At 47.7% G+C, this 24,072-nt stretch overlaps 1 protein-coding gene across 2 annotated transcripts in view; it reads left to right on the top strand.

Moving 5' to 3' along the window:
* Window positions 1-2,984: 2,984 nt before the first annotated feature.
* ADAMTSL1 (ADAMTS like 1) overlaps window positions 2,985-24,072 on the top strand; it is a 394,101-nt gene continuing 373,013 nt past the window's right edge. Inside the window, exon 1 of one of the 2 annotated variants that reach the window (XM_075559969.1) lies at window positions 2,985-3,302. In XM_075559969.1, the coding sequence (XP_075416084.1) occupies window positions 3,240-3,302 (63 nt within the window). In that variant the 5' untranslated portion in view covers window positions 2,985-3,239. The remainder of the gene's footprint in view (window positions 3,303-24,072) is intronic. The other variant, XM_075559968.1, reaches the window with a different exon arrangement.

Raw genomic sequence — 24,072 nt, forward strand, 5'->3', positions numbered from 1 at the left:
AATTGTCCACAGATGGGCTTTGGGTCTCCATTCTGACATCCCTTGTTTGCATCGAAATGGTTGTTTTGGGTCTTCTGATGCCTGGTGCCTGATACCTGATCCTGTTGACACCTTGTGATCACAAGAATTGGTGTGCTTCTTCCATGTGGACTTTGTTGCTTCCCTGTCAGATGGCTGCTTGTTTAAATTCAAGCCATTAAGACTCAAGATGCTATATCTTTAATAGCCAGGCACCATCAGCTTTCTTCACCATATTAGCTTATGTACCCATTTTTACTTCAGCGATCATGTATGGAAAGTGAGCATCACAGAATGCCAGGTTGTTAGAACAAAGTGTCTAACACTTGCATTGTGAGAGGACTTCAGTAGGAGCCCAATGTCTGTCTGCTGCCTTAGTACTTAAACATATAAATATATGTACCTGTTGGTATATATTAATATATTTGCATATGTAAGGCCTATGTTTATACCTCTATAAGTGTATTTTGCCTCCTATTTCATCATATCAACGTTCTTTAGGCTTTCAGTAATTCCTCTCGGCTAGATTGTACTTAATCCAACCCTACCAGCCATTCTATGCCCTCATTGCCATCAATTTGAGATCTCTTGTTGTTCCCTTGTCCGAGTTCATTGGCTCCGCCCCCTCACTTTCCTCCACCTGTCCCCCTAGAACCATCAGTCCCATTGCTTTCTCCTCAAGAGTGTTTATCCTGCCTATCTTAGATATATAGACATGAAAATTTAAAAGTCTATGGATAGTTCCAGGTCTGTATGCTATATCTTATGCATGTTTTCCAATTGGGTCTGATACAGTGCCAAGTCCTGCCCCCCAAGTCCGAAGTCTATTTTCAGAATTCCTTGGGGAATTTGTTGCTTTGTTCCCCTTGCTGCTCTGTTGTGCTCCCTTCTCAAATACCAGTAATTTTTAAATTCTACAATGGGCATACAGAACTCACTCACTAGTTCCTTTTAAATTGTTGTTGAGTGACAGGATTGTCTCTTCCATCTCAAAAGTGTGCCGTCCCATGGCTTAAGTCATGCCCAAAGGCTCAGAATCCCACACTTCAGACCGGCCAGCCTTTCCTCTCTCATTTTTAGCCTCTGTAGACCAGGTGCCAATGAGAATGTGCCCAGATTGTCCTGTCTCTGTGATTGCCTCTCCCCCATTCATACTCAATAAATTGGGTGGTTAGCATAATATGCATTCCAAACTTGCTAGTCCCCTTTCATTTTCAGTCCTGGAAGGGGAGTTTCTCTAATGGGCACAAGCTTTCCCTCCTTGGATGCATTCAAGACAGCGGTTCTCAACCTGTGGGTCGCCACCCCTGTGAGAGTTGCATGACGCTTTCATAGGGGTCACCAGATTCATAGCAGTAGCAAAATCACAGTAATGAAATATTTTTATGATTGGGGGTTCACCCCAACATGAGGAACTGCATTGAAGGGTCACGGCATTCAGAAAGACAAACTGCTTGTTTGAAATTCAAAGAGCAGAACAGCCTCTTCTCCTCCCTCAGGCCGTTCCTAACTCTTCTTGCAGCACGCTCAATGAGTATGGCCAGCTTGGGGGAGCTCCGGTGGCCTAGTGAGTTACACATTGGACTGTGAACCACAAGGTCAGCAGTTCAAAACCACTAGTTGCTCTGGAGAAAGGTGGGGCTTTCACCATCGTGATTTACAGCCTGGGAAGCCCACAGGGACAGTTCTACTCAGACCAAGGGAAGAGCTTCCTGGTACACAGCGATGGCACCTCAGCCCACGTTGCCTGTTCCACCCTTTCAAAACAGCAGCCATTTCCTTAGCGGAAAAGGTGAAACAGGCCCTTGACACTTGACGCTTCTCTAGAACAGCAATCAAATCCTCCTGTAGCAGGGTGAAGTTTTGCTCCTTGGTGGGTTAATCACTCAGAAGCTTTCCGCTTTTTCTCTTCCTTGGTCCCAGGCTATCTTCCCTTCACTGGGGAAAGTTCATTAACACTTTCCCCAGGATGGACTGAGGGGCCAAGGTCACCTCCTCTGACTCTTTGGTTATTTTTTTTTTTTTGTAAGACTGGAAGCAACCAGGTGGTAAAAGCACAGGACAGCATTTTCTCCAGCTTGTCGGCAGCCCCACTCGGACAGGGTGAGGAGGCGGCTCAGATGGGTAAAGAGCAGGCACAGAGATGAACTGTGGGTTTAATTCATACTTTCTGTCCCTCCCCCTGCGAAGGCAGATCGTTGAGAGTTGGCAGGGAGTCAAAAATCAGCTTCGTCCTTAACCCCAAAGCCCAGCCCCATTTATCCTGGGGTCTTTGTGAAGAGCTCCTTCTGAAGCCAAGGGATCTCTAGTTCTAATTAGGAAACGGGGATGTTTTAAATGGACACTCTACAAAGAAACAACTTGCTTTCTCTTTCTTTTCTTCTCCCCCTCCCCCCCACCCCGGGTCAAAGTCAAACTACACAAAATCACACATGCTCCCGTGGAGGTTTCCTGGAGATGTTTGCAAAGCTTCTCCGGGCTGACTTTGCCAACTGCAGGGGGCGGGAGAAAGAGGAACTCCATGGAAGAGAGGAGCCGCCAGCAGAGGACACGTTTGAAGCGTGCGTGAAGTTCGTTTTCGTCTACGGGGCTGTTTCTTGGCGTCCCTAATATATTGACAGGGATTAAGTTTCTCTGCTGAATGGAACAATACCGAGTCACAGGGAGCTACTGTACTTGCCAAAGCAGCAGGCAGCCGCACGGGCAAATGGCAAATAGAAACGCAATTCACAAAGAACGGACCCAGGTTCCTTCAAAGCACAGGGAGGGTTTGGCGTCATCCTCCCCTGCCTCCCTCCTCCTCCCCCTCCTCTTCCTCCCCTTCCTCCTCCTCCTTTCCCCCCCCCCCCCCCCCCCCCACAAGTCTGCATCTTTTGCACTTCTCTTCTGGCTCAGCCAAGAGCTCCATTTCTCTTTCTCGCATTCCCCCGCCCCTGCTTCTCCCTAGTACTGCTACACTTTCCCTGTCCCCCCTGGCTTTGTTATTCAGCATGTCTGATTAGCAGGAGCCTGATTGGCTGGCTGCCTGCTCCAAGAGATTCCATTCAGCTTACCCCCCACCCATCCACCCACCCGCCCCTCGGCCAGGAAATGTGAGTGGAGCTGATGGGAGCTGATAGGCAGGACCAGAGTGTTAGCACCAGGACTGGATGTGACAGCAGGCAGAGGAGCATTTAGCAGCTTATGCAGTGTCCCATTCGGATTCCGGCAAGGATCCAAGTATGAAATGCTGCCGGCGGGCAGCTCCTGGCACATCGCTCCTCTTCCTGGCTCTCCTGCTCCTGGTAAATGCCTTTTCATTTCACTCCTTTGCCATGCTGGGTGCTGTTGAAGTGGTGTGTTGTGGGGTGTTAGTGTGTGTCCCTGTGAATGTATGTCTGTCTCTTTACCTTAAAACTTCAGGTGAAGTAAGTGACATGAGGGAGAGAGAAAGAAAAACTTGAGCTGTCGCCCCAACTTCCCCCGCAAAATAAAGCCTATGGGATTTGTCTGGACCTGGTTGCAGGTATATGATAAAACAGAGGCATGAACTTTGGAATATACCCGGTAGACGTTTGTGAGCTAAGAACTGTATAAATGGCAGTATGTGTGCTTGGAATGTGGAGCACAGGCGTCCTGAAATCAAACTCGTTCATTGTGGTGTTTCTGGAATTTTTTTTCTTTGAAGGATGGGCTGTGAGGGGCTTTTACCCCATTGCTTTTTTGTGGAAACCCCCTCCCCCCCCCCACTTCCATGAATATGTACAAGGATCCTCAGTGGAACAGTGTGGTTAAAACAGCCACAGAGCAAAAAGTCAGTGGTTCAAACCCACCAGTTGTTCCTTAGGAGACAGGAGTGGCAGGCTGCTTCTATCAAGACGACTTGCCTGCTCTGTCCTCTGAGGACGCTGTGAACTGGAATAGGCTTAATGGCAAAGAGTTTCGGTGTTGGCTTGTTGTCTCCCTTTTCTTTCTTTACTGGTCATGAGGGATCAGGTAAAGAGGAATAAATGCCGCTTCATAACCAACCCGGATTGTAGCTCAGAATCACAAGTTACCTATCGAGCCAAGTGAATGCTCATCCTTCTGAAGGGAGCATGGTAGTGTGTGAGCTCAGACCCACTTGTGAAGGAGAAGCAAACACTAATGATGCCGAGTTTGCCGGGTTATTCTCTGCCATGGCAGTGCCAGGTGCTGTGCTCCAGCCCATCATGGCACACGGCCGCTTTGATTCAGAGCCAATGTCCCATCGAGATTCCGACAGGGTTTCATGGGCTGAAAATGAACATGTCCCCAAACCATCTACTCTCAAAATATTAATAGCAGCACTTTTTTCCCCCAACCAGAGTATTCTGGGCCAGCAGTTTGGGGCACTTCACCTGAAGGGCTCCCCACCACTACTGACACCACCACACCAGACTTGCCAGGACTTCTGCAGGAGGTAGCAAGGCAAGAATGTGACCAACGGGGAAAAAAAATGCAGCAAACATATAGCTTGCGTTGATTTGTTGATGGGGAAGGAATGTTCTGTTCTGATTAGAAGCTAACAAATTTAATCTGCCCGAGAATTTTGATCAGGGAAGCAAGCCGTTTAGTGCACACTGAAAAACTCTGGAAGGGTTTGTCAGATAGAGTCTATAGGCAGTGATTAAATATTTCATATAAAAATATTTCATATATTCCCAATTTTTTAATATTCTGCATCAGTGTGGCCAGGGAATTATAATGGTGCATGGCCAATAGCATCAATGTGGAAATCCAGTGTCTGTTGCATTTTTTTTTCATGGAAATTTAAAGGCCAACTGAATTTTAACTCTTTTAAGTTTTCACTACTCTGAGGGATATAAAAAGTAGAAGGTGTAGGTATGATTTCTGACTTGTGGAACAAACCGTGAAGGAAAGATGCCTCATTTTTTCCATATGGGATTTGCTGCTTATAAACACCAGTAGTTTGTCTCCTCTTTCCTTCTCCCTGAGTTTTTAAAAGTATCTGCTATTTCCCTATTATGTTGCATCACAAAGCAAATTACTAAGACATGCTGGTTTATTTTATATTTTCATGTGGAAGTTATGATCTCATTATACCTGAGTAAAACTTTCCCATTCAGGAATAGATTGCTTTGTGACCCATTTGGAAAATGCATTATGTCCATCTTTGATATCCTGATATTCATCTGTGTGTTTGGCCAGATAAAATTAGACATACATATGGGGTAGGGTAGCATTCATTTATTAAAGTAAAGACTTAAAGTGTATTTTGCTTCAATTACACTAATTGTTATGAGGACAAAACAAAGTGAACTTCAGGGCTGCTTTCTGTTTGCCATTTAAATGAGTTCAGTTTCTGAGGATTGTACTAGAAAAGAAACAGGGATGACTGCCGAGGGCCTGGATACAGCCCTTGGCAGGGTAGTGACAGCCCTCATCATAGCTACCATGTATCATGTGTCCCAACGTGCTAAACACTAGGCTAGTTGTTTGCAAAGAATCGCAATGGTTTTTCCCAGTCAGCCTGCAGATTAAAACCCATTTTACAGATAAGGGAAAAAAAAAGCTTGCATTTGAATTCAAACGTTAAATAAATAACAGAGAGAAAATAGTAGCAACTTGTAAGAACTTCGCTTGTAAACCACTTAGCAATGTTGAAAGGGTCGGCTTAGCTTGATCTCCACTGTCTGTGGGAGATATGTAGGCTTCTTGGATCATCTTGGCCATGAAATATATGCATCACATTCTGAGCCCTTGTTAGACTTGCTTATTCACTTCTCACTTCAGATTTGGTGCCAAAATGAAATTCTTAGCTTCAGGCAAGGTGGCCTTTAGTCTGATCAGTAGTTGACTTGGAACTACAAGTGTGTCACTGCCCACTCACCCTTCAGTTTTGATTGAGAAATTGAGTTGAGTGATCTCCCCCCACCCCACCCACCTCCCAGGCCCACCCCAATAATCCTTTTAGACGTTACATTCTATCTATACTTAGAATTCATTTACAGAATTTTGGAATGTACTTTCAGCTTAATTGGATGGAAAACACCCTGTTTGTTTTAGAGGAAAACCCAGTTTTAAAAAAAAATCTTAAAATAGCCATTTCATTGACAACTGGATCATTCGCTTGTGTGTGTGTGCAAATACCAAATGTGGTTTGCTCAAGTTCCATTATAGCCATTGGTCCATGGAATATTACTTATAAAGGAAAGAGGTCCCAGGCTCTTTTGTATCTGTTTTAGGTGACCACCCATATTGTCATGCAAAATCCATACAACATAGGCTTCTCTTTTACTCTGGACACAATGAGACCAGTATTCCTGATCAAGAGGGTGTGTGCGAGCGTGCATGTGTGTGTGTGTGTGTGTGTGTGCGTGTATTCAGTTCACATGAAACCACACAACATCACTTTCCCAAACTTCCCTCCTACGCCTCTCTTACACTCTGCTTCCTTTGTCCGAATTGTTCAGTTCAGAGGAATGCGACAAGACCCATGACCGGCCATCGATCCTTGTGTCCCTCCAAACCTAAAGTCAAGCCATTTCTTGTCAGGCAGGCATTTCATCAAGTTTGCCTTCGCTTTTTGTTTCTTTTCAGTGGTTTTCAGCTCTTTTGCATGCTATTGTGGGAGTTGCAAGGGTAACACTAGGAATTATAATAAAGTACATGTGTTTTTCTGTAGAATTTCTTTTTCTTCCCTGCACTAATTTATACATGGAAACTAGTCAAACACAATAGCCCGTTCCCTTCAGCCACTCTGGCACTCTTGTCTACGATTATCTAAGTGGCTACATCTTGGATGGCGAGAAGCACCACTAGCTTGTGGAATGAATGTTAAATCCCTTATTTACAGTAGATTGTGCCCGGCTCCAGTGTCTGTGTGTGTGTGTGTGTGTGTGTCCATACACGTGCACAAGCACCTCTCTATAACTACTAAACGGACTCCATTTCTACGTCTCACACCTAGCTGGTCTTTAATGAAGCTTTAGGGTTTCACACATAAAGCTACAAGACACAGTGAAGCCGTTATTGAAACATTGCTCTTCGTGTTTTTCTCAACTTTCATGTCTAGACATGGTCAGCTACGTTTTTTATTTTCTCGGCTCCTGGTTTTAGTGTTTCAGTCTGTTCAGGGCCACTTTCTGCCCTGCGTTATTTTTTTCATGTGAACCAGTTCCGTCGTCTCCTAGAAGCTGAGGAAAAACTGCCCAACAGTGGTCACTGGTGAACTGCAGCCCAGCCCAGTGACAGGAGGAACGTTTTGTCCTTGCAAGATGAGATGACTGTTGAAGACTGCTGGTGAGGGAGGGTGTGGAAGTGAATGCTTACAGGTATGCATGCATGCCTTTACACAACTGCGTGTGTGTGTGTGTGTATACCTCTTCACCACAATGTATTTGTATGAATAACGTGGACAGCGGGTCTCCAGCACCCCCTAGGGCAGGCTATTACTCAATCTTTCGAGCTACACAAAGCTCTTTATTATCTCCTACAAATGGAACCTTGGGGATGGTGGGCCATTTTTTCTTTTCACTAACAAGGAGTTAACCTTTGTACTAGTTACTTATGAGTGTTTTTACTCAGCTTTGCCATTTGTGGGTGAAAATATTTTTATGCATGTCACCCGGAACTTAGGTTTCCGATAAGACACGGTCCGTGGTTTGGGAGTCTCTCATTGGGCGGGCTGTAATAAAAAATAAAAATGTCAACCCCCTCCAGGGAAAACAGAGCATCCCGTCCTGTGCATTTCTGGGTGGCGTGCAGCCCCTGGAAGAGTGTTTTTTTCTGAAGCACCATCTTCAATGTCTGCGAAAGACTTAGAGGGGTGATCTCCTGGCTCTCCGCTTCTTTCAGCACACGCAGCCTTTCCTGACTTAAACCCCCTTCCACAGCCAAGTGACAGCTCATTGTTTTAATTCAAGTGCCTTTCGAGACCCAGGTGTGACACTTCGGGTCTGATGGCTTCCATTTCCCTCTGCATCCTCTACTGTGTGTCTCATGGTCTCGTGACCCAAAAGTGACCTCTCGGCAGTGTGAGGACCAGAGTCTTCCCTTGAGTGAGCGCTTGCCTTGAGTCATAATGAATAGCCTACTGGCTACGTGTGTTGAGATAATCGCAGGAGAATGTGTCTGCCTCTGAGCTTTATAGGCTTGCCGTTGTTCCCAATCTTCTTCGCCTGGAGAGCTGCCTTCAGACTCTGTGTTTGCACCAGAATGAGACAAGTTCATGGCATTCTCTGTCTACATCATAAAAACCATACCATGTGGTTGGATTTTGGCTTGATTGGCAGTGCTGGCTCAGGAGCAGCTTAGGCCTGGCATACCAGCGGTGATGTCAGTCCAAAAGGATCCTAATTGAAATAGGCCAGCACAGCTGTGTGGGGAGCCTGCCTGCTAACGGGGGTAAGCTGTTGCTATCAACCCCTGCTTTCCATGAGCTCAAAAATAAATGACTAAATCTGCCCGGTTCCCGAACCTCGAGATTAAAACCTACGCGGAATAAAGCCGAACTGTTCTGTGTCCCCCTCTACGGGAGCCCCTCAGCCTGCCCGACACTTAGAGCTGTGAAAGCGTCTCTAACCACATCAGGAAGAGGCCGCAATGGCCGGTGTCTGCAGCCGACGGTGACCGCTGGCTGGGCCACGTGCTGTATTTCTAGGGGCTCAGCGTTCTATTATTAGCTTAAATCTGCCGTTGTATTGACCAGTGTTTGGGGGTCAGAGCGAACCCCATAAATCATGAATAATTGCCACCTCTACTGGAGGAAAGATTCCCGACCCTGGATTTCACCAACAGTGGGCTTCAAGTCAGCCATAGCTCAGATAGTTTGGGGAAGGAATTAAATAGTGCATAGTAATGTCTACCACCCCTTAAAAGGATCATTCCCATAGTTCCATAGTTCCCGTGTTGCCTGGTCTTTCCCTCTGAAGTTGAATGCCTCCTGTGATTGTCCTGACATTTATGCCTCCGCCACAAGGCTGTGGGTGACCGTGGGAGTGGCCCCTTCCGTCCTCCCTCAATCAGCAGGCCTGGGAAAGATTGCTGAATGGGTGCTTGCGTGAACGGATGGGGCGGCAGGCAAGAGAAGGGAAAGGCACAAGGAGGCGGGGTTAATGCAAGCTCGGGTCTCACACGTGACATGGTGACGATCAGATGCAGTCATCAGTCCTAGATGCCTCAAAGGCAAACATGTATTTGTGTCTCCCTCTCTCAGAAGCAAATCCATCCACACCGTGAGCGACACGTGAGCAACAAGCCCTTGGCTGTGGCTAACTAGATGGAACCATTGAACATCCCTAGCTTTTAAGGATGTTATTTTTCATTGGCAAAGCGCCACCTCAGGAAGAAGGTGGCATTTTCCTTAGCTGTAAGATGGGAAGCTGTGAAAGTGAGGATAAACATTGTTGGGGGCAGATACAGTGCTCTAAGGGTATGTATTCAAGATCCATTTCCCCTGCCCCCTTGGTATTGTTGTTTTCTTAGGTGCCCTTGGGTCGATTTTCACTCCTGTCAGCCCCACGTGGTAGAACGGAACTGTCCACTACAGCTTGCTTCCCTGCAGTCTTCTCCCACCGAGCCCCCTGGGGGTGCAGACCGCCAACTGAGCAGCCAAGTGTGGAACCATCAGGCCACCTCACCTCTTTGTTCTCTTCCTTTCCTGGCCCGCCTCAGGGAAGCCCCACCGAGGTCAGAGCTCTGCTCCCTCAGGTTTTCAGGGACGTGGTTTGGGGAAGCAGAGGCTTGGCCTTCCTTCGGAGGCCTCTCTGGGCCCCTGGAGTGGCCAACCTTCAGTTCAGTCCGCAGCTGACAATGTCAGCCCGTTGCACCACACAAGGACTCCGAAAAGCTGTGTTCCCAGCCTTGCCAGCACTTGGGAAGTGCCCCGTGGTTTTAGTTGGAATATGATCAGGAGTGATGTGGGACACTTCTGAGCAGGAAGCCTCCCACGTGATGACCCACAAGCACTCAGTCCTCGCCCTCACCTGCTGGCTGCAGAGAGCCCAGAAGCGAACTTGGAGGTGCAAAGGAATGGCAAAGTCACCAAATGAATGACGACCTGGAACAGAGCCCCCAGGGCCATGCTCACATACTTACAAGGTGACATTCATTTCACCAGGAGCCTGGACACATTTTTTTTTCCCTTTAAGCCACAGATACCTCCAATTGAGATGCTACACATACTTTATCAGGGGTAGATACTAAGACCCCTTTCCATTTTTTAGGTGGGAAACACTGAATCGAGAAGATGTCACATTGGCCTAAAGGTGGCACTGCAGTTGGCAACTGACTGTTGCCCACCTAGAATGTGCCCAGTTACAGGGGCGGGGCATGAAGCCCTGCAGGAAAGATAGAAAAAGAACGTCTTTTTCTTAACACGGAAGCCAAGCGTGAGTGGAGTGGTAAGAAATGAGGAAAGAAGCGAGGGGACAAGGCTGTGGTCAAAGACTTGAAATTGCCTGAAAGCCGAGCAGGACCACACAACTGGCCAAGGACACAAAACCACAGGGGCCCCCGGGGAAGGCACAGGAGACAGACAAAATGACTGAGAGGCAAGAAACAGGGCAGCACTCAAGCTGCCCCAGAGAAAGAATGTCAGAAAGTAAGAGGAGGAGTGAAGGGTGAACAAAGGACAGACAGACAGGCCATCAGATGGACCAATGCAAACCGAATGCGTGGTTCATGCAGCAACAGACAAACGCTTCTCAGCGTTTTCCGTGCCTGATTTTCAGACAAAGATCCCCAGGACTTTCTTCTGCGGCACATATGGATTTGGATCTTCCTTTCGATCAGCAACCGAGTGCGTTACCTGTTTGCAGCCCTGAATACACTTGGTCTCGGGTCTCCTTAATACAGTCATCTTGGGGTATCCGAGTACCGTGAAAGGGCACAGACTGGAGCACTGATGCCCGCCCTGTGGCTTCGGCCTGGTCACCCAACAGCCCTCAGCTTTTGTCTCGTCCTCAATCCCACCAGCCTGTCCTGATTGCTACTAGCCCTTCAAGTGGTTAATTCACGTGAAAATCCCGAGACGTCTCACTCCCGCTCTCCCCGCGTCTCCGCAAACTGTAGCAGAGAAGCAAAGTAAGGCTCTGTGGATGAGATATTATCACAGGATCCTTGCTGTGAGCAGGCTGATCATCCTATTGGCTAATCGCACCGGCTTTAATGTGATTTTCAAAAGCTGGCTCTTCTGTGGGGAACAGCTCCCTGGCAGTCAGTTGTATTTCCACTTGCCCCAGAAGGTAGCTCTTACAAACCGTTCTTGTGAATCTGTAACTCCCTTACTTTCCCCATAGCAAAAGGAAACCATGGTGGCACCGCGGACCAAGCGTTGGCTGCCAACCAAGAGGCAGTGGCTCGGCCCTGGCGGCTCTCCAGGGCAGAGGTGAAGCAGTCCAGTAAAGACTTGTTGCCTCAGAAGCCCTGCTCTCTCCTGGAGGGTCACCCTAAGTAGGAACGGGCTCGGGGGCAATGGGTTTGGACTCGGGGGCAGTGGGTTTGGTTTTCTGGTTGGTTGCCCTGTGTCCCTGTGCATTTGAATTCAGATTATGCGTGTTTACTTGGTGAAAATTCTCAGTAGCCGCTTGATTTCAAGCATTGCAGATTGCCTTTTGCAACCTCTGTTAAGTCGGAATATCAATCTGCGCCGTAGAATTCGCCGGAACAATGTCATAGTGAGGATACGTTCTTTAGGGAAAAAGCTTTCCGCGAGGCCAGCTTTCAATCATTCTATGAATGTTCACTATACCAGACCAAGACCCAGGGGAGCGGGGAGGACGGGGGATGTTACCTCTGCCTCAATGTCCACTGAGGCGTCGCGCTGCCAGATTCGAATCGTGAATGGTTGCCTCTGCATGGTGCTTGCAGGGTAAGAGCAAAACCATGCCCCAAACGCAGGCCATTTGAATGACGCGTCTGTGAGGGCAGTGAGGACGCTAGGCTGCATCTCCCACCCTACGCGGCTTTCATCCAAAGTGTGTGTCAAAATAAATGAATGACAACAAAAACCCCTAAAGGGCCCCCGTACGTCGAGATGGGGAGAGGGGTGAGAGAGGACCTACTGAGGAACATGTGTGTGAGCACACGCCATTTGTAACACACGAGATTTATTCCACTGCTGAGGCAAGAAATTGCAGGTCTCTAATGGTTTCACCACCCGTGAATTATTTGGGTGCACCCCATAAGCGGGCCCTTTCTTCTGTTTGTATAAAGAAATAAGTGGTATGGTCGCCAATTCTACACTACATTAATTTTCACGGAGTTTCCATTTTCATCTTCATTGCTTTTTCAGGTTTTTTTCCAGAGCTTCTGCCATTCCTCAACTAAAGCTTTGCATATTTCCCCCTCCTTTTTTTCCTTCCTCTTTTTGGTCCTGAGGCGTATTTTCTCTCGGTCGGTGGGGACTGTGGGGACGGAGGAGTGAAGGAGCGCGATAGCCTCAACGATCCTGACGGCAATTCCATGCGCACCAAAGGGCTGAGACAGGAAACTAGGAGCAACCTACAATAAATTCAAAGTGTCCAATAAAATCAATATACCTCACTTTGTTCTCATACTCCGGTCTGCTTGGGTGTCGGGTTTCCCAGCCCACTTTGCCAGCTGTAATCTTGGTCACGATCTGAATTCCCCAAAAGTATTGTTCAAATAGTCTACTTGGTCAGTAGATCCTACTGCTCAGGTGCCAAAGTGAGACTGGAGGGCAAAGATGTTGGAAACGAGGCTTCATTTTGGTTTCCCCGTTGTCGTTTTCAGGATCCCCTGTCATTGAGTCACAGTATGATCGTTCTGCATAGGTCCACCTTTCATAGGGGACCCATGGCTGCTCTGAGGAGCACTGGTGACCAAGCGGGTTCGTTGGTGGTCTGCAAACGATCGGTGGCTCTGAGGGGGAAAGCTGAGGCTTCCTACGCCTGCAGAGTCACAGACTCCGAAACCCACGGGGCAGTACTGCCCTGCCCTACGCAGTCACTACCCACGTCAGAGTCACCTGGACGGCAGTGAGTTTGGTTTGGTTTGGGAACTGGTCTGAAGGAACAGGCATGAAATTGCTTTTAAAAAGTTAGCTTACTTGACTTTTGGATCCACAAGCTGTCAGTTCATAGTATTTTTAAAGTTATAACTATCTGCGTTTGCCTCCTTTTGCAGATACTTAGATTTCAAAGGCAAAAGTTTACAACGAGAGCTGAGATGCAGGAGGAAATTGAGGGCCACGGGCCATTAAATCACTTGCCAGGCGCACATAGTAGGTAGGCTGGAGTCAAGTTGACTTCAGGCAGCACAGACATTGCCTGCCTGGGCATCATCCAGCATGCGCAGATCCGTTGTCGAGGCAGCCGTGCCAGGCCATTCCAAGGGTCTCCCTTGCCCTCACTGGCACTCCACTTGACCGCACATGATGTCTTCCTCTGACTATTGACCCCTTCTGATCACACGGCCAAGGAAAACAATCCACACAGCGCCACGTGTGGCGTCTAAGAGATGGTGCTAGTCAGAGAAGCTCTACTTAGTAATGGTAGAAGGCACCATAAAGTCAGTGAGCCTCATGGGAACTCCTTGAGTGAAAGCTTCAGGATTATAGGTGCTTTGTAAACACAGGGGAGACCCGGGTCGATTGGAAGGTGGAAAATCTCTGTCTCCCCAGACCTGTGCTGAATCAGTAAGCTGTCTCTGACTATCTTTGAATAGCAATAATAAATGAAGACATAAGTATACTTTAGACGATGTCTAAATGTGAAAACAACTTCATGTGCAACCTTACACAACGTAGGTCTCCAAGGGGTGCTAGCTCCCTCCCTTTTGCTCCCTGCAAAGTAGCAAATGCATTGAGAACAGTCTGTCTGCCAGACACTGTACTAGGTGCTGGGTAGACTGCTGACCAGGCAAGCCGCGGTTCTAAAGGGGGACCCTTCTCTAGCTCACATGTCAGGAAGGATTCGGGGATGGGGCAGGATGGACAGGAATTAATTAACCAGAACTTGCCATTGGTTTCAAGTTGCTGCCATGAAATTATTTTCTTTAAACTGTATATTTAACTATTGCTGATGTCAGGAGGGCTCTGCCTAAAGAAATAGACACATTAATTCATGATTTATAGTGATTTGAGAAAGAATGTGTTAGAAAAACTCTAAAACTCTAAAGATTTATATTTAAGGTCACTGCCTTGCCTTTTTCCTTTGGCTCGTCGGTCTCCTCTATTTTAGTAATAATGAAACCTGAGCTCAAAGAGTCTGTTGCGTTGTGTCTGTGTTTATTTGATCCGTAAACACCTGTCTTTTCCATTTTTGAATTTTTGCTCAAGTAGTGCAACCTTTGAACTCACCCCTCATTAAAGTTAGTAAAAGGCCAATCAGCATATAGCATACTGGTAACAATAGGATTTTCCTCCAAAGAGGTGGCTTCCTCTGGGGAGCCTGATTGTCCAGAGGAGCTGTGACATTCTTTGGGCATCACCTTGGTAACCAATCAGCATGTTCTCAGCCCTCTCCCCCTGGAGTTCCAATTGGCTTACACGTCTGCCATGTTCCAGTGGCCAAGGCTTTCATCCAAGAAAGACCTTCTGGCCCTTTCTTCTCAGCTCGTTTCAGTTGGTGATGCCAGGACCCCTATCAGTGAGACTGTTTGGGCTGTACATCTTGGCCCTGGTGCTGGAGTGGTTATGTGTTGAGCTGCCAGCAGCAAGGTCAGTAGATCAAAACTACCATCTGCCCTGTGGGAGAAAGACGAGGCTTTCTGCTTCTGTAAAGAGGTACCGTCCAAGAAGCCCACAGGAATACCTTTCTGCCCTCTCCTTCCAGGGGTACTGTGAGCCAGCATCAACTTGATGGCAGTGAATTGTTTTTTTTAATTTCTTCTCTGTTTTATGTCCACTTTAGGGTTCTAGATTATTTAAAGCAGCGAGTCTCAGGCTTTGGTTTTCACAGATCATTCAGATCTCAGAAAAAAACAACAGCAAAAAACCCCCCAAAGAGGTGCTTGCAGTTTGGGTCTGATGGAGTCTAGGGCAGTGAGCTTGGTTGGGGGAGGAGGTCTAGAAAAGGCATACAAAGTGTCTCATCTTCTCATTTGAAGTAAGGATATTAATACAATTACCTCCTATCACCATAATGCCACTGATGAAATAATAATACTAAAGATAATACAAGAAACACTTTACACTAGTCAATAATATCGAGTTACATTTTGCTACAGTGACTGTATGTGCCCACGTAGAAGAGGCCCCCAAAGGGCTCCCGGGGCCTCCTCCAAGTTCCCAGCCACCTCCCTTAGCTAGTTGTACCACAAGCACTTTACATAAAGTAAATGGAGCCCTGGTGGCCTACTGGTTATACATTGGGCTGCAATCCGCAAGGGAAGCAGTTTGAAACCACCAGTCGCTCCGCAGCAGAAAGACAGGGTTTTCCATTCCTGTTAATCAGGGGTCCTCAAACTACGGCCCGCGGGCCACATGCAGCCCGCTGAGAATATTTATCCAGGCCGCTGGGGTTTTTTGCCCCGTTTTGTTTTTCACTCCAAAATAAGATATGTGCAGTGTGCATAGGAATTTGTTCATGGTTTAAAAAAACAAACAAACTATAGTCCGGCCCTCCAACGGGTCTGAGGGACAGTGAACTGGCCCCCCTCCCTGTTTAGAAATTTCGTGGAACCCTGCATATAGTTAACAATCTTGGAAACTCACGGGGACATTCCGTCCTGCCCTGTAGGGTCACTTATCCGACAGCATCAACTTGATGGCAGTGAGTGGTTTGGATTTTGTTTTTTTGGGTTAAATGTCAACAACGATGGTTTGTAACTGAGACAGAATTAGCTCAATGTCTAGTTTCCCTCTGCTTTACAGATGAAGCAGCTGAGACATGGAGAGGTCAGTCTTTCAAAGTCCCCTCAGCTGACAGTGACCAAGTATAAATGCAAGCCCAGGCTGAGTCCCTTCTTGCCCCAACTCTGTCATTGTGTTTCGCTCTGAAGGCCATTTGAATATGCCAAAAGTTCGAAGCACATGATTTCAGAAGAAGAAGACTTGGACACGCTCACGGAACTCAAAACTAACCAGGGTGCTTTTCACTCCCCCGCCCTCCTTCTGCACTGCAGTGAAGATTTTGCTATGGACTAGAGCCCGCGGATGACCAGAACAGAACCTCACCCTCAGGAACCCACAGATACTCCCTGAGCTGTCAGGAATACTAGGGGTGAGGGTCATGCAGGGATGAGGAGCACACAGGGGGAAGCCAGCCTGTCTTGGTGGTGGCCTCCCAGGCTCCGACCACAGCAGAGAGTAACTCAGCTTTGGGTGGGCCAGTGAGGGAGACACAGACAAAGCTGAGGTGAGCCGTCAAGGAGAGGTGGGCATCCTCTAGCAGGCTCGAGAGGAGCAGGGTCATTCTGGGCAGAGGGACTGTGTGTGCCCAGGCACGGGGGATGGGAAGGCAGGGCGGGCAGAAGGCAGCTATGGGCTCAGCACAGCCAGTTCACTCAGCGTCTTCCATCCATGGCCAGAGCTCACCTTGTGTTTTACAAAGAGCACTGTGACAGCCACCTGGAGGTAGGGGTCAGGGATGGAAGCTGAATGGCCAGCTGGGAGACCCCAGCTTTCTTCTGGTGACTAACCAAGAGGGCAGAAGTCATGCTCACAGCAAGAGCAGACTGGCGACCAGGACACCATGTCTAGCAACGCGGCTAAAGTTATTTATAGGCAACACTTTGTGTTATCTCTTATCACCTTATATCTTGAGGCCTTGGAGTTGGAGCTCTGAAAAGGTAGGCCAGGTGTCAAAATTCTCCAGGTCTCAGTGCTGAGCACGGACGCCTGCCACCCAAGCAGATGCTTCCATACATGTTCACTGAATGGATGAACTACTTGCAGGGAATTGATTGATTTAGAGTTGCTGTTGTTAATTTTCATCGACTCATGGTGACCTCATGTATCAGAGTCAAATGAAACTTCGCCTGGCCCTGAGCCATCTTCATCATCTCCGTCATGTTGGCGTCCATTGTCAAAGCCGTTGTGCTACCCCGGCTCCCGAGCATTTCCGTCAGCTGCAGTGTCGCTTCATGGGGTTGTTCAGTACAGTCGAGTCGGTCCTGACCCCTGGTGGCCATAAGGACAACAGAGTGAGACATCGCCCTGTTCTCCATCATCCTCCAAGTTCTTCTTTGTGAGCCCGTTGTTGAGACAGTTGTGTCCGTCCATCCGTCTTGTTGAGGGCCTTCCTCTTTTCCCCTGCCCCTCGACTTTACCAAACACGATGTCCTTTTCCAGGACAACATGTCCAAAGTAAATGAGACGAAGCCTCGCCCTCCTCACTTCGAAGGAGCCTTCTTTCTGGCTGTGGATTTGTTTGTTCTTTGGCAGTCCACGGTACTTTTGATACAGTAAGCACGATGTCCTTCTCCAGCGGTCAGCCTTTCCAGATGATGTGCGCAACGTAAGTGAGTCAAAGGGTTACCACCACGTCCAACCAAAATGGTGACCGATAATCAGATTTATTTTTTCTTTTTTCTTAATCATGGAAGGTCTTTCTGGGCAAGAAACTTATCAGTAGTCTGAATGTTAACGTTCTTGGTGTCATGCTCTGAGGCAAGCATGGGTTTGGACCCAGCGATTGCTTCTGTATTCTGATGTCACCCTTCATCCGGGAACATCCCAGAGTAAACAGACAGCTCTTTCACCATATGCGAAAGCTCTCTGACCCTCCCGAAGCACAGAGCCTGACACATGGACTTGTTTGTGGGCCTGCAGATAGCCAAAGGCTGAGGGATTTCCCCAGAGTGGTCATCTTCCTCTCTGTATCTCCCTCTCCTTCTCCCACCCTCCCTCCCTCCCCCCTCTCTCTCACAGTGTCCATGCAACTGTGCAGATTCATGACAGAGTTATGCATCTCTCCATGGGAAGCCGACACATATCTTTGCCCTAATTTTTGCAGTTCTCCACATTGTCTAATATGGGGTCCACATGTGGTGGCGGAGCCTTTGAAAGCTGCCGAAACGCCAGCAAAAGACACAGCACAAGGCTCTCAATTTGTTATCTGCGCTGATTAAATATTACTTGCGGTCTTCAGAAAATAATCAAGCTGTATCCAGAATGCCCCAATTCGCTATTTTATACTGAAAACCTAATTTGATTTAAAACACTAACAACAACAACTCCCACGGGTTTTATTTAATAAAGTGTGAGCTAAGTGTCACATTAGATTCTTTGTATTGTTTGCCTTCTTCTCCCTCAGTTGCTAAGTTGTTGGAATTTTAATCAGGCATTGGAATTCTCGGCTGATATAATTTCATCTCCCAGTTATCAACAAATTGACTCCAGGGTATGCCTAGCTCTTTGCGCATCGCGGGCACAACGTTGATTATGGCATGGCCTCCCCTCGGAAAGTGGGTTTGTTTTGGCACAGCATCACACAGGGATTGAAGCTTTCAATCCACAGAGGCCTCCTGATTCTTGCTCTAATTTTGGAGATCTACCACTTGTATTTTCTTGCCTTCGTTCCCAAAACTAACTGCCACCAGCATCAAAATCTGTTCAGATTTAACAAAGGGGAAAATGTGGTTTTCACCATAAACTTTCACCCAAATTATGATAAAAAGTTGAAGGGTAAAAACAACAATAGCAAAAATCAAGACCAAGCTGCCTCCCCAGAGGAAGTAATGGCAGATCCTGGCACTAGGGTGTTATACCCGGATGAGAGCTGATGAATGGCTCCCTCCTCACCATTCCCTTCTCTCTCAGAAACCGTTCCTTTGACGTAATGCACAACCTGCACCGTGGAGTCCCCAGGGGTTTTGAATGATGAACTGTGCTCTGCTGCTCAACCAAGCCTTGGAGGTTCAAATCCAACTACAGGTAGCCTGGAAGAAAGGCCTGGCTATCTACTTCTGAAAAGTCCGCCATTGGAAACCTGTGGAGCACAGTTCTACTCCGACACACCTGGCACAGTGATGGGTCAGAGTTGACCCGATGGCAGCTGGTGTCTCACATGGCGTTCAAGTTGAGTGTTAGTCAGGTCTTTGACACGGACGATATCTGTGACCTTGACTACCACGATGGGGCTGTGCTGGCGCTGCAAGGTCAGCAGTTGGAAATCACCAGCTGCTCCGTGGGAGAAAGATGAAGCTTTCTGCGTCCATTCAGTTCTAGTCTCTGAAACTCACAGGGACGGTTCGCCCTGTCCTAGAGGCGTGCTATGAGCTGGAATCAACTCGATGGCAGTGAGTTTGTTTAAACTAGCTCCCTGCCAAGTCATAAAGAAAAATGTTATGGTTTGGGGGCTTTCTTAGGTGCCAAGTGTGGTGTTGTTATAGATAGGAGTGTGGGGCCTTCAAAAAGTTGATGGAAAAAATGGAATTGAAGATAATGGAATTGTTCTGGAACTCTTAGCTAAATCTCTTATCTAGGACCGTGCCATAACCCATTGTCCAGACGAAAAACAAGCGTGAGGGCCCAAACCCAAAAGGTGCTCTACATTCCTCATCTACCATTAGTACCTGTTCATTGGATTCTTACAGCTAACGAATCAGTAAAATATGGAGCACAGCTTGTTGTCTCTGTTGTTTGGCCTCTGTTGGCAGGAGCCCCCCCAGTGTGCTCAGAGAGTCCCACTGTTTCAGAACCAAGTTCATTAGTGTCCACGGAATGTGCCAGATTTCATCGATCCCAAGATGCCACCCCCCCTCATTTTGGAATCTCGGCTTATAGCTTATAATTAATAGCAGGCCATAGTTTCATGGGTGCCATTTCCCCCGGCCCCTAATACTCCAGGAGATCATCATGTGAATTCCGTCGACTGCCTCTTAGATCTGATGGAATACTCTGTCAGGGTCTCTCCATTTCCAACCGACGCTGGCAAGAGCAAAGCCATGTTCACGCTGGGAGGCAGAGACATGATTATCTTAGGTTCTCTCAAGCAACAGCGGCAGAAGCTCTGGGTGCATATGGCACATATGTGTGTCTGCACCCCTGTATCTCACTGCTGCTGTCCCCCGAGAAGGCCCCAAGACAATCCAGTGCACTGGGTTAGGTGTTGGGCTGAAAGCCACAAGATCAGGGTAGAAACTCCTCTTTCTGATCAAATCAAAGCCCAACTCCATAAGTGCAACCTTGAATTGTGTTCCATCTCACTTCCCTGGTCTATAAAACATGGATCACCATGCCACCTGTCTGAAAGGATCAACTGTTTAATCCGATGATTCCTACAAAGTATTTAGCAGAATGTTTCACACCGTCACATAGCAAGTACCCATTGAACCTTTCTACTCACTTTATTTACTCCCTGCCTGAAAAGCTGCCCCATCGTTGCCAGAAATCCCTCTCTTCCTTTACTTGCCCGCAATGCAGTTGGTAGCTTTGCCTCCTAAAGTCTCCCATGGTCAAGGGGCTGAGAAGGTAAACTGGGATTCCTGCAAACATGTTGAGACAGCAGCTCTGGAGTCCCTGGTTAGTGCAAACAAGGTAATGCACTTGGCTGTCAACCAAACAGTTGGTGGTTCATGTCCGCGGAGGGGTTACTTGGAAGAAAGTCCTGGATATCATATTTTAAAAAACCAGTCACTGGAAGCAAGATGGAGCAAAGCTCTCCAATGGCGCGTGGGGGGGGGGCGTGAATCAGAACCAACTCAAGGACAAGTAGGCGGTTTGGGTTTTTGTCTGGGGTGGTTTGGTTTTGTTGGGGGTGTGGGGGGGTGTGGGGGTTGTTGCATAAAGTAGGAGGACACTGAAGCCAGGTAGCCGAAGAAGAAAGTGAAGATTGGCTCAATCATCCTTGGCTTTTCTCAGAACCGCCTGCCCCACTCAAGGATTTCCACCCTGGTGAGCCCTGTAGAGACCCTTTGGGGGCTCACAGTCAACGTCGTGTAGGCAGCTGCTCCCCCCAGGCCTCTCCCACTTCTTGCCTAAGAGACTTACATCCCATGGGTCTGGAAAGGACCCAAACACTGGTTTGCTGTTTACTTAAGTTTCCCAGGAGAATCTAATGTGTTGCAGAGTTGACAGCTGCTGATCTAAAATCGAAGGGGATTCTGAAATCCTCCCGTTAGGAAATCCTACTTCGGATGGGCGATTTATCACCTAGCTTTATGGTGCTTTCTAGAAATGTTCCTCACCTTAGGGACTCCTCTTCCCTATAGAAGAGGTGACGTGCCTGCTCTGATCACTCAGAATTGATAGGGACGCACTGGACAGCTTATAGGTGTACAGGGATGTGCAGGGGGGCAGGACTATCATACATCATGTAAGGGTGATTCTTCTAGTTTGTAATGTAGCAGACACAAAGATCCCTGACTCTTCCAGGAAATAACATGTAGTGTCAGCCGAAGTGTGCGCCACCAGACATTTGGATGTATCATTATTTTGCTGTTGTTCCTCTAAAATAAAAGCCAGCAAGAATGATATGCATAGGAAATGTTTTTGTATAAAACATAAAGCTGTCGTGAGTGTGATTGGGCGGGATACGATGACAAAACAAAGCAGATGCTCTGAGGGCATCCAGCCTTCTGTACGGCCTGGTCAGCTCTTCTCTTCTGTCTCTGCCTTTTCCTGAATGGCCATGTGGTCATCCCACCGTTTCCCACAGCTCCCCTGAAACCACCACCCTCAACTCACATCCAGATGAATTACTTACTCCTATTCATCAATAGCAGCCCTGGTGGCATGGTGGGCTATGCACTGAGCTGCTAGCCACAAGGTCAGAGATTGGAAACTCCCAGCAGCTCCACCGAACAAAGATGAGACTGTCTATTCTCGTAAAGATCAAGTCTCAGAAACCCCAAAGGGGCAGTTCTACCCTATTCTATAGAGCCACTCAGAAAATTGACTTGATAGCAGTGACTTTGGAGTCTGGTCTACTCATCCATAAGATGCCATTGTGGGATATGTGTTGGGCTACTAACCACAAGGTCAGTGGTTCAAACCCACCAGCTGCTCCCTGGGAGAAAGTTCGAGGCTGTCTGATCCCGTAAAGATTTACAGTCTTGGGACCCCTATGTAGGATAACTGTGAGTTGAAACTGACTCAGCGGTAGTGGGTTTTGATTTGAGTTGACTCATCCATGCCCATTTCTTAATTAGAAGGAAATTCTATATTCTTCTGATCTGTTGGAGAAGAACTTCTAAAATGAATCTCTCATCCTTTTTGGGCAACTTTCCAGTCCCCAGTGGCAAAAGTCCCCTTTTTCTGAAATGCCCACAGGAGTCTGAGCAGGGTTGAATGATCCTGCCTAAGTACTCTGAAAACTGTAAAACCATCTCCAACCATCACTCTGCTCAGAAACTCGCAGTGTCCCTGATTGTCACCCTGCTCCAGAACTAAACCTTCAGCTGACCCCCAAGGCTGTGTCCCCAGCCACTATGCCACCCCCATCTGCAGCTGTTTCCGCAGGTGTATCCTGACACACAGGGGACTGACCTGGCAGCCTTGGAAATAGACCAGAACACCAGCTACATGTCATAGAGAAGACCCTAAAGGAAGTTCTGAGCAGAGCACCCAGTAAATGTCATAGAAAAGAGGGGTGGAAGACAGGAGATTGGAGGGGGAAAACATGCTTTATAGGCTTGGGGATTTAAAAGAAGTACTGATAGGTTAAGGGAAAGTATTCTGAAGGACTGGAGGTTCGCTTGGTGTTGAGTTTGCTGAGTTTGCAGTACGAATAAGGCATTTGCAACTCCCAACTCACTGCCAGAGTCGATTCCACCTCATAGCAACCCTGTAGAACGGGGAAGAACTGCCCCTGTGAGTTTCTGAGACTGTAAGTCTTTATGGGAGTAGAAAGCCTGGCCCTTCTCCCAGAAGCAGCTAGCTGGATGGTTTCGAACTGCTGACCTTGCTGTTAGCAGCCTAATGGGATTGGGGTAGGGATGTGGATTTGTAAATCATCTACAAACAAAAGACATTTCCGGAGAGGGAAAATTAGTAAGCTCGGCAGAGGGATGGAGGGCAGGACAGAGATGACCGCAGGGAGAAGCTGGAAGCTTTCATGGACTGCTCAGGATGCATCAGAAGAGGCAGAGGAAGGAAGAGGCGAGCACGCAGTGCCCAGGAAGCCGCCAGGGACACGCCCAGCACGCTCTGAGGGAAGGCCAGAGGATGTGGTGAACTTTAGAGGGGCCAAGTCCGTCCTTCCATCTGTCAGGTGGCGGAGCTGAAGGCAGACGGTGAAATGTTAAGGAATTTGGGGCTGTTGAGGAAGTGCACACACTGGACATGGGTTAGCCTTTCAAAATGTGTGCCGTGGAAAGGGATGCAGGAGTTGATTCAATGCTGACCACCGGCCAGGGGGACCCCAAAGGCAGGAAAGCTCAAAGCAGGGGGCGCAAGAGAAACCCCAGCTTAGATTTAAGCTGAAGAGGGGAAAGTGCTTTCTGAAGGCTGACGGCAGCTGTGTGTGAAATTGATTTCTGCGACCAAGCCCCAGAGACAGAGGGGCTGTGAGGCCGGTGGGGTAGCGGACCGTGATTTAGCACCTCGGCTTTCTCTGCTGCTTACAAAACAGCCTTTAAAAGCGCGATGCCTGCGGTGAGCCTCAGCCGTCTGCGTATTGTCTGTGGCCAGGGCCCCGTCTCAATTCGTTCCTGAGGCATATGCACGAGTATGCCAGGCCTTAGACAGAGTTAACTCGCACATCGCCAAACAGGGCTAACCGAATGCACAGAAATATCATTTTCCTATACTAACTATATGGAATGATCCAGAAGGAACGAGACCCCTCCTTGCTGAGAGCAGCGAGACGGCAGATGTGAAATGCTTGCTTTTGGAAAACAACAATTATGCTTTTAAAACTCCCCTGGAAACATCATGGGGTCTTAGTTGATCGAGTCTTGGGAATTAGAGACGGGCTCTCAAGAATCACAAAAATTGTATTATGTGCCATAGACTCATAAACACTTAATAAGTGGTTTCAGTAATGCCGCCCTGGCATTGTCATCTAATTTACAAATGAAGAGAGGATTCTATTACTTGCCATATATACAATTACAAGTGAACAGAAGAATGCATTACTTTCCATGCCTATACAATATTATCGGAGATTTTTCAATTTTGATTTTAAAATGCTAAAAGTGCAAGGAATTTACCCAGCTCAAAACCGTAAATTATCCTCCCGTTGA

The sequence above is a fragment of the Tenrec ecaudatus genome, chromosome 10 (assembly GCF_050624435.1).
Source record: "Tenrec ecaudatus isolate mTenEca1 chromosome 10, mTenEca1.hap1, whole genome shotgun sequence".
Classification (NCBI taxonomy): Eukaryota; Metazoa; Chordata; class Mammalia; order Afrosoricida; family Tenrecidae; genus Tenrec; species Tenrec ecaudatus.